The following is a 10,875-nucleotide window of genomic DNA, read 5'->3' on the forward strand; positions in this document are numbered from 1 at the left end:
GCTCAGGGCTGCAGAGGGTCTGTTCGAGTGCAGCCAACTCGCTGCGGGGTGGCTGGAGGCTGTGCTGCTCTCAGCGCCTTAGTGAAACCTTGGGTGCTCACTCCAGTCCCAGCCCAGCCCTGCTGATGGGCCACTGCTCCCATCTGCTCCAGAGGTTTCCAGCTGCTGTAGCAGCAGGTGGTTAATGTCAGCCAGAGATCAGGAATGGGCTTGCATCCCATAGTGGGGGACGCAGAGAGGAGGAGGTGGCCGGGGCAGGGCTGGTGGCCAGAGCTCACCAGGGTTGCAGCAAGGGGAAGGCAGGGACGTTGCCCACCATAAGGCAGGCAGTCGGGTCTCACCCCATGTTTGTCTGTGCAGGTGACGACATGAGTGGCTCCGGGAGCGGTGACAGCTGTCCTGATGACGTCTGTGGCAAAAGACTTTCTAAGAGCCCCAGCACCAGGCAGCCAGAAACGCACGCTATTCCTAAGCAGTCTGGACATGGCATCAATGGGGCCAGCAGCAGATCTTTGCCTTCTACCTTCCTCCTCCTCCTTTCGGTGGCTTTCATTGCCGTGCAGCACTTGTGGCGGTAACTCACTAGCACAGCCAGGAAAGAGACTGCGGCCGAGGGCTTCACTTTGCCAAAACCAACCAACTAACCAAGCAACCAACAAAAGGACATATTTAATTCACCTTGGCAAAAAAAAAAAAAAAAAAAAAAAAAAAGAGGGAGGAGAAAAAGGTTTCAGTTGTTTCCTATTTCTGGCAGTGCTCGAGCTGTTTTCTTCTTTCTTGGTCTCTTCCCCAATGCTGGGCCCTTCTTTCCGTACCTCATTGTTTTACTTTTGTTATTGCCACCAACTGGCTCTTGGGGCTGAAACAAGCCTTTGCAGAGAGGCCTTCGGGGGGAACCCGGCCGGCCCCTCCGAGGGCAGCTCTTCTGCTGCCTCCAGTGGAATATGCAATCGCCCTGACGTTGTTACCCAGCTGCTGGCCAGAGCGCTGCTTACCATACCGCTGCCGACAGCACGACAGTGCCGAGAGCAACGCCACTTCGTAACGTGGAGAGACTGAGATCGTCAGCGCTGCTCAAGTGCTGCATTCAGGGGCTCTTTCAGGTTTTTCCTCTGTACTTCCTAGGCAGGCAGAGATGGCCCTCCCTTCCAGCAGTGTGCATAGGAGCGTGAGCAGGTTTGGAGGGTTGAACTGAAACAGTTTGGCAGTGGCTGTTGGACCCAAAAACGCGGAACTCCCTTTTTCTTTGGAAAGGTCACAAGTGGGTTTGTTGACTAGAGCTCGTAGCTGATGACAATTTGAAATGTAGGTCTCCTACATCTAAGTGACTGGGAATGAGTGTTAGGGTTTGGGGTTTGGGGTATTTTTTCTTTGCATGCTAGTTGGAAAGCCATTTTTTACCCAAGTGATAATGGTCCAATTTCTATCTGCAGTGCAGTACCGTCATAGGTAACAAAGAGATGAAAATATGCACAGTGGGATTCTCCGCTTGACAGACAGTTGTGCTGCCTCCTCCTCCTCCGGCCCCCGCCATGGATGGGAATCCCTTTTTTTTTGGTAATAAGAAAGGCCAGGGACTTTTTACTAACTGGAGCACTGTGACTGGTTGTGAGAGCTCACACCGGGCACATGCAGGAGTGACCCCCAGGCAGCTGCCTTAGGGCAGAGAGGGGCTGGTAGCGATTGGCCCTGGGCAGTGTCCCTACCCAGGAGACTGACTCAAGGTAGCACCTACTGGGGACGGGACACATTTTGTTTGGGATGTTTTTTTCTTTTGGTGTTTGTTCCTGTTGCATTGTAGGTTTTTAACTGAATCCCTGCTTTCCCTATCCCTTCCCCATCCTCCCACGCACCTTCCCTAACCGCTGCGGAGGTGGGGTGAGAGCAGGTCATGCACCCGCCTGCAGCTCCGTTTCGGCTCAGGGAAGGGCCAGGCTCACCCTCTGCCGCCCCGTCCCACCACGCACCAGCCTCTGGGTCATGCAGGCGGCTGCCCTAGCCCCAAAATGCTTGGTAGGTTGGACTCCGTGCCGGGTTTTGAGACTGAGGGTGGTCGGTGAAAGATATAAATATCCTCATGTAGCTGTAGGAGTGTCTGTGCTTGTAGGGCTGTGTGCTTCGGTGCTTCCAGAAGACTTCTGTACCTCACAGGTACAGCAAGCATCGGCTGGAGATGTAGGTTTAGCAGATGTTATAGATACAACACAGTCACTGTGCCCAGCTGGGTCAAGAGCACGCCCAGGGGTTGGGCTTCATTCGTATGGGGTTGGGTTTGAGTTTCAAATGTGTTTGTACTGTGGAGAAGAGGGAGGGAAGAGGTGTATCTATCTCCTACTTTGCTGGTCTGCACAGAATGTGTTTGAGCATTTCTCCTCTGTCCTGCTAGAGGAGACGTGTCTTCAGGCTGAGCAAACATTTATGGGGTTAGGGGTTGGCTATTTTCTAAGAAAGGGAAGAAAAAAAAACATTTTTGACATTAGCAGTTTCTAGAATGTGCAATTTAAGGGAAAACGAGAACATGGGCAAGATAATGACGGAAAGCTGGCGCAGGCGGGCGTGGAGGGAGCTTCTCGCTGCCCTCTCTGGGGCAGGGATCCCACCGGGCACTGGGAGGCAGCAGCAGCTCCTGCCCACCTCATCCTGGGGCCAGGTAACAACGCTCATGGTTCGTCAAACTAGGCAGAAATTTTAGGCCAGCTTTGACTGGCTACTCCAAGTCACAGTGACTGATGTTACTGACTGGGTGTCCTTCCTGCCTTGTATTCGCCACCTTCTGATCTAACCTGGTAGGGTTTCAGAAATGAAAGCCAGGATGCTGGACATTGGCTAAAGGACAGACAACACCACTAGACCCATCAAAACCCAGGAGTGGATAAATACAAGTCATGGGTTTATACAGATTTATTTACCTCTAGAAATACGGCAAGTTCCACATTTTACTTTTACTGCTCTAAAGAGTTCCTGTCTTTTTTTTTGTCTTTTTTTTTTTTTTACCAGAATTGCCAATACAAATTTAGCCTTCAGTTACAGAAATCCCCACAATGAATCCTGCAGAAACTTCACATCCAAAGTGAAAAATAAAGGGGGGTGGGGGGGGAGGGGCATTAAAACATTATACCCTCTTCAAAAAATGGTTGGGTTGAATTGGAGTTTTAACACATGACTGCCGAGGTCAATGTTTTGCTTTGCAGTATGGGAGATTGAAAGTAAAGCCCTTGTCGTTTCTTTTTCTGTGCAGTTAGCGTTTGCTGTCAGCCTATTACCCTCAAAAGCTTCTTATGGGCCCCAGGGGGAACACACCTTAAACGGGAAGCCAAGGATTTACTGATTGTCCAGTTAATATTTTAACGGTTTAATAGCCCAAATTGTTGGTCCTGTTATGATAATAAAACCCAATAGTCCAAATTAATAAGGCAAAGCCTCAAGGATACAGTAAAAACTGTTACACAGGAGAAACCCTTCCTGACGCCTTCCCCCTTTGGCTGGGGTTGCGCTCACAGGTCAGCGTCCCTCCGGCCCTGAGGGCACTGCCTCCGTCCTCCCGGAGCCGAGCTGGGGCTGGAGCAGCCTCGGCAGCCCGAGGTCTGCGCGGAGGGGCGAGGGCAGTGCCGGGGGCTCTGCCCCTCTCTGCCAGGAGGCACGTGGTGTTGGTCTTGACGCTCCCTGCCTGCTTGGCCCTGGGGCCGCTGGGTTTATTTTGTATACCTTTTCACGTGGTCCACCTCCGCTGCTGCTTTTTGTCAGTCCCAGTTATTCAGTTTTTCTCTTCTCTTCCTTGCCCCGAAGCAGTTTCCCCAACCTGCTGCAATTCCGTGGCCCGGGGCTGCACATGGCCACGCCGCCTTCCGCTGGGGAGCCAAAACAGCCGAGTCCCCCCAGGGCATCGACTCGGTATCGCTCTAAACTAAAGCAAACCATGGTTACCCGACGGCTAGACAACTGCTGGCACAGCTCAACAAGCTGAAGTCAGCCCAGGTCCAGAGAAGCCCCGAGCCTGCGCTCGGGCTGGCACAGAGCCCAGGACCTTTCAGTGCTTATCAGTGACATTTCCTGGGCTATCACCTGCTCGAAAACATCGTGGCAAACCTCCCCGGCCCCATGGCGGTCACGGGCTGAGGGCTGCAGCCGTGGCGGGGGCTGGCGGCTGCCGGGGGTTGGTGACATGAACAGGGAGCTCTGGGGAGCGGGGGGCTGGGGAGGAACATTTGCTTTGATGTTACTGAGATGGTGATTCGAGATGGTGATTTGAGATGGTGATTCGTGGTGTTCTGGTTTGAAAAGGCCTGGTACTTCACGGGGATGCGGAGACGGGGGTGGGCTAGAGAAGACCCCTGTCCCTGGAAAGGGGAGAACCAGAAATAGCGGATTTCCAAATGTCTCTGTCTTTCAGCCTGCTCTTTTGTGCCATAACATGTATGTTTTAACTAAGGGCGAGGGTCTCAAAAGGCTTTGAGAGCGTAGCTACTTATCATTTACAAATGACAAACTGCCTGTTGTTTTCTGGTGGGCTTGGTAGGGGCTAAGGTGTAGCAAAATTATCTAAAGTCCACCTTTGCTTTAAGCAGATGCATTTCTATCTGCAGGAGTAAGAATTATTTCACTTATTGGCATAGCTGGACAGTTATCTATTTCTTTCTGTTACCAAGGTACTTGTAACTCTCTTGCACTGTTTATCTAAAGTTGAAATATGTTCTTTGAATCCTTGTATAAATAAAAGGCTGGAGACTTAAATCTGTATTTACAGGGCAGTTTTATTTCTTCTCCGTTTAAGATGAGTTTAGGATTTTCTTTCTTTTTCGTTGTTAAGGCACAGATAAAGGCCAGGTCAGGAGTGCTGAGGAATGAAAGCTTGCTTTCAGCCACAGAGTTTGTAATGGGCTGATGCCAGCGTTGGCGCTACGGGTTTGCCAGCATTCAACCCTGTGTAATCTGGAGGAACAACTGCTAGGATTGTATGGATGTGATGTCTGTGGAAACAAGGTGAACCTGACTTGAGTCATCAAAGCAAATATGCTAAAAAGTTCTCTTTCTCATAGAGGTGCACAAAAAGTCATGCATAATAGTACAAGCAATCAGAAATACCCTTAGCATTTGTCATTACAAAGTGTTGTGCTAATTATTTACCATGGCATTGTACTAGTGCAGCTGTTGGTAGGGTTAACAGCAAGCAAAGCAGACGGCCGGCCCGTCGCAGTGACGTGGATGTTTAATCTCAAGCGAGTGCCTGAGACTGAACTGATGCAGCAGAAAGGTTTGTGCTTCAGCTCTGCACTGTCCAATTCCAGGAGTGGGTAAATGCAGCAGCCAAGGTAATGTGTCAAAAGCAGCTCATGAAGTGTCTAAGAGAGTCTTGGTAACTGGAAACTACTAAAAGTGTATCTGCCTGGAAGCAAATATCACTTAAATTTAATAAATTGAGTGATACCCTTGAGTGAGTAGGTATTTCTTTAGTTTCATGTCCTGCAGTTACAGCTATTTAGGCACCACATGCGCACATTTATATACATACAAGTGTAGAAATGTTGGTCTTCTCCTGGGTGAAGTTGTTTGCAGACCAGTCACCTCCTTTGCCTCGTCTGTGCAATCTTAAATAATGGCCACTTAAAGCTGCGCGTGTATTAAAACTGTTGGAAAACAATTCTGTTGGTTTGTAAAGCCACTGAAACCCGTATGTTTGCAAATTCACTGCTACGAAATTGTGACGGGGTGGGTGTGACAGAAGCTGAGCTCAGCTCCTGCTTCCCTGCAGCCACACACAGCCCGGCTTCCCCAAGAAGGCGAGGCTTCGGGGACCCTAGCAGCAGCACTGTACCTACAAGGAGCTCACCAAGAAGACGGAACCAGGCTCTTTACTGCGGTGTATGGCAAGAGGACGAGAGACAGCCAGGGTAACCGGGGCTGTTTGCATAAGGTGTTTGCACCATACCCCAACAGCAGTGGCACAAAGTCCAGAAACCCCCCAGCAGCCCCAGCAAAATCTGGACTGAGGCACCAGACCTTTTCCAGCCAGGGGACGAGACTATTACCCTGCAGTTCAGCCATCTTCTCTCAGAGGAGGCAAATGGCTTCACTGCCAGGAGATGGCATTTGTGTTTAGCCTGTAATGACTCTCCATGTAACGATAACTACCCTGTTCCTATCTCCTCCTCTGCACGGGGACTCGATACAGGGCAGGCTGGTGGGAAGGGACAACTTTTCAGGACCGTCTTCGTCAGCTGCAGGCAGGTCACTAGTAAACATCTGTAGCCTCGCAGTGAGGCATCACGGATGCAGAAGCAGCGACATTTCCTGCTGCTAATGCGACAGCAACGCCGCTCCGGGCTGGTGGCACCCAGGGGCCTCCCGGACCAGGGCCGGGGTGAGCTGCAGGGAGCTGGAAAGCCAGTCTCGCCCTGGTAGGTCACACCAGGCATGTCTGGCAACTCCCAGAGCCATCTGCTGGGCTGCTGCCACCCGTAGGGATCGGTGGAGGGTTCATGCCACACCAAGAGTGATGCCACGTGAAATAAAGAGCACAATTTTGGTAACAAGAGCAGCTGTTATGGGCAAATTTGGCACAGTGGGCACTTTTCAAAAGGAGGACTGTTTTTGCCGTTAGCTGTATTCTTTTAATGGGATAATGCCTTTAAACAGATTCTGGGCCATGCTAAATCAAAGTATGACACACAGAAGCAAGTAGCAAGCGCTCCTGAAGGCAAATGAGACACTTTTTCTAATGGTGAGATGTGATACTGCACAGCAGAAATGCATCCGAGGAAGTGATGGGGATCCTTGTACCCCACTTGCGCAGGACGAGGGGCGGAGGGGCTGCACGGAGCAGTCGGCTCAGCCCCAGCTCGGTGCCCCTCGGGAACGGCAGCCTCTCCACCCTGGCTGGGCACACACCAGCACCCAGCCACCATCACTGGGGCTGGGGCAGTGGGGAGCCAGAGGTGCCAGGGGCACGGTGGAGGGAAGGAAGAGGCTCCCTCACCCACCAAAACCGCGGGGCACAGTCCGGCCACGTGGCAGCCGCGAAGGCAGCGCCCAGGTCCCCCCACCCCAGTAGCTCAGACATTGGGAGACGTGGAGAGTTAGTTATTATGAAAGGCTGTACTGAATAGCTCGCTGCTCAATACATCAGTCCTACATTTAAGATGAATCAAGGGGACAGCAAACACTGGTATTTCTTCTGTTCTTCATCATAGAGCAGTGGCAATTTAACTGTACAAACTAAGGCAATCACAGCCTAAATAAACTTGCTCTGTCCTTCACTTGCCACTTACAGAGGCGATTTTCCCAGTAATTTCCACGAGGCAGGTAGCAAGTTGAAGTCGCCCGTTAGGAAAGCAGGGTTGCTGTAGAAAGGCTGCTTGCAGAAAGGTGGCTGCGAGCACCCCCTCCACGGGCAGGAAAGGCTGGGGAAGGCACCAGTGATGCTCGATCAGAGGGCTGGGCTGCTTCTGCAGCCTTCCCCATCACGGGGGCCTGCGGCACCACTGCCTCCCCCAGGGCTGTCCCAGGCAGCAGCAGCAGTGGCAGCAGCAGCAAGCTCCCAGCCTGTGGTCCTGGGAGACATGGTGGGGCACAGGGGAAGTGCGGGGGGACACATGGGGCATCCGCCCCAGCAGATGGGGTCAGGACCTGCCAAGGCAACACGGGGCCCCTGTTGCATCAGCCCCCCACCCTGCAGCACCCCAGCCCCTACCTGCTCTGTGGGGCAGCCCCTCACTGCAGCCCCCCTGGGGCTGCTCTGCTTTGCCATGGGGAGGGTGAGGGGAGGCAGGGCACGAGCCCAGGAGGCCCCTCAGGCAAGGGCTGAGCTCCCCACAGCCCCTCGCTGTGGGGAAGCACCCTGCCAGAAGAAGGTGGGCAAGGATGGACTTCTGGGACACAGGCTGGGAGGGCCCATGGTGCCAACTGCCACCACCCAAGGTAAGGCTGTCCACAGCCATTGCAGGAGTGTGGCCATAACCCACCATCGCTGCATTGCAGTGCCAGGACACCCCTGCAAGTCTCCCCACGCAGCTGAGCATCATGAGAGTGAGACCTGGCGCTGTGCTGCTCCCCAGGATGTCTCCAGTCAGGCTGGGGGCAGCTGTGACCCTCCACCTGCCACCACAGCACCGGTCACAGTGAGCTGAAGAGCTGGGTGCTGGTGGGCACAGAGCATGACCTGGCTTTCACTTGCTTCCCAGTGAGAGCTGCCGTCTGGGACACTGTGGCTGCCTAGGTTCAACAGCAGCTCCTGCTGCACAAGGTGGGCTTGCACCCTCCACCCCCTCTCTGCCCTGCGGGGCTCAGGAGTCGCTCCTGGGCCAGGGACTGCCATTACTCTTCCCCTCCCTCCGGGCCAAGGGAGAAATAAGCCTTGCACAGGTGTGGTCCCTAGCCCAGTCGCTGGAAACCCCTTGGATGCCCTGGGGCTGACAATGCTGCTTCTGCCCTGGCTCCAGCACAGCTGTTATGGAGAGTGCGAGGGCTTGGCAGCTCCTCTGCAAAACTCTGGCAGGGCAGCTTTGGTGCTTTCCCTCCAGCCAGTCCTCACCTTTCTGTCTTTCTGTTTCATCTGCTTGCAGGATGTCTGAATTCCCACCCTCAGCTCCTTCGACACCGTCCCTGAACAAGTCCAGGTTGGGGACAGTGACCTGACTGTGCAGAGACTTGTTTCTGCCCAGCCAGGAACCTCGCTGACATCCACTGCCTGACAGATGACAAGGTCCTCCAGGTAAAAACCTCACCACCCTGGCCCCTGCAGAGAGTACAGGCTCCCCTGCTGTGTGGACGGGGTGACTGGACATTCCTATCCCACCCCCAGGTTGGAGAGTGTCTCATGCTTCTCAAAAGCAAACCACCTGCCATGGAGCAGGTCCAAAAATGGGTCCTTTGTGTGCAATGGGTGGAACAGCCAACAGTCCTGAAAAACTGCCTGGAGGGAGACAGGGCCCTGCGACCTTCTCCACTGCTGGCTCAAGCCACAGTTGAAAGCCACATTGCCTGTAGGGATGCATCACCCAAGAGCCTTGGGGCTGCTGGCACTCAATGACAGCCTGCTGACAGGCAGCTGCAATAACGGACCCCCGTCCTACTCATGGTGTTTTCCAGGTGGCAAAGTACTGGTGCCCCTGTGGTACACGCAGATAGCTGCGGCCACCTTTGTGTCGCTGAAGAGAGTGGTAGGGTGCATCCAGGACACCATGTCCCTCTTCTCCCACTGCATCGGCAAGGGAAAGACCAGTGTGCTCATCCTGAGGGATGCAGGCATGCTCCTCATTGAACACACAAGAGTGCAAATTAAATACTACCATGACTTTCTGAACATGATGACTGGGAAGGACATCCTGGAAGAAGCTCTGCTGAGGGTAAGCATTTTGTTTCTTCTCTGCTGCACCTCACCCATTGAAATCCCACTGCAGCACTTCTGCCAGCACCACTCGCTTTAGGCCAGCTGTGACCTGGGCAGCCCCTTGGGCTGGATGGGACCTCCAATCCCACAAGCTCTCGCTCTGCCAGGCTCTTGCAACATTCAGTGCCTCGGCCACACCAGGGGTGCCCCAAAGCCCAAGCTTTCAGCTCAGCAAGAACCAGTCCCTACTCAAGCACCCTGATTGCTGCCCTCACAAAAAAGCTGGGTGGTTTACAAAGTGGCATCACGTCTTTGCTGGGCGGCACTTGCTCGTTAGCAGTGTGGGCTAATGGGGATGAGAGAGAGCACCTGTGAGGGTTTCGGAGAGGCGGTGTCACCGCGTGGCAGTGGGCAGCCAGCTGCCTTGGTGAGCACAGAGGTCACCTCCCCGGCATCGCCTCCCCCAGCCCTGTGCTCCTCTGCTGCAGGTCCCAGGGGTGCTGGACTTGGTGATACCTCGCACAGCAACCACAGCTTCCCTGAGCCACTCTGGCTGCATCGTCGTCTTTCCAGAGTATGTGCGTGCCCGTAGCCCTCGGCTGACCTAGCTGGCGGCTGCTCAGGTCCGATCTGGCAGTGCTGGGCTGCCAGGGCTTGCCTGCACAGGCAGACACTGGGGACTGCCACCTTCAAAGCAGTTGTTCCCAGTACCCTCCTTGACTGCTCTTGCAACTACGTGTGGTGTCACACAAGGCCCACAGGAGAGGGGCTGTCGGCTGTGTCCCTGCCACTCAGTCATGCCGTTAGGCAGGATTCATGGGCCATGCAGAGGAATTCAGTCTTTCCACCATGGCCTGGGCTGCTCTGTGGGGTAACGATGTTTCCCAGTGTCCTGGGGGTACAGTGTGCTCTGCTTTGGAAACTGATGGCCTTCACAGCACAGCCAAAATGGCTCTGTTGAGTGCTGCACCCTTCAAAGGGGCTGTGGTGCCTTGGGACATGCTGGTGTCTTCTCCTTGCACCCAGGTTTGAACTGGAGCATGTCCATAAACCACTGCCCAGGGACGCCCGCAAGGGCCCAAGGAAGCCCAGTGATGAAGGCAGGCAAAAGAAAGAAGAGCCTCTGCCACCCCCCAGGCGGGAGGAGGAAGGTAAGGCATCAGCTGGCTCCTTTCCACAGCGCAGGGAACTGACAGGTGCCTATCTGATGAGGAAAATCCCCGGCAGTGATTGCAGAAAGGCTCCTCGTCTGATCTGCAGCATCCTGGCCAGAGAATAAGGGTGTGCCACGGAAATGCTGAGCTGGGCAAGAGCCAGTGCCAGGGAAGGCCCGAAAAATCCCAGAAACTGTGGCTGCAGGAGGACCCAAGGGCCCCCCACATTGCTGGGGCGGGCAGCATCAGGGCAATGCTCTCCTGCTGAGCTTTCTCCTTCCTGAGGCCAGAGACCCAGCCTGAACCATGCCTCCTCGGGCTGGCAGAGCCTTTCTCCAGCCAGATGCCCTGAGCCCTGGGCAAAGGTAACGACGGGGCAGAGGAACAAGCCCGTGA

General features: G+C 54.1%; 1 protein-coding gene across 3 annotated transcripts in view; it reads left to right on the forward strand.

Annotated features, from left to right (window-relative positions):
- The window catches only part of GPC1 (glypican 1), a 329,611-nt gene extending 324,180 nt beyond the window's left edge, over positions 1 to 5,431 (forward strand). For all 3 annotated transcript variants that reach the window (XM_087739178.1, XM_087739179.1, XM_087739177.1), the window contains one exon: positions 361 to 5,431. In XM_087739178.1, coding sequence (XP_087595304.1) covers positions 361 to 578 — 218 coding nt within the window. In that variant the 3' untranslated portion in view covers positions 579 to 5,431. The remainder of the gene's footprint in view (positions 1 to 360) is intronic.
- The last annotated feature ends 5,444 nt before the right edge of the window (positions 5,432 to 10,875 follow it).

This window comes from Nipponia nippon, unplaced genomic scaffold (assembly GCF_047370975.1).
Source record: "Nipponia nippon isolate SJK-2023a ecotype South Korea unplaced genomic scaffold, ASM4737097v1 scaffold_7, whole genome shotgun sequence".
Classification (NCBI taxonomy): Eukaryota; Metazoa; Chordata; class Aves; order Pelecaniformes; family Threskiornithidae; genus Nipponia; species Nipponia nippon.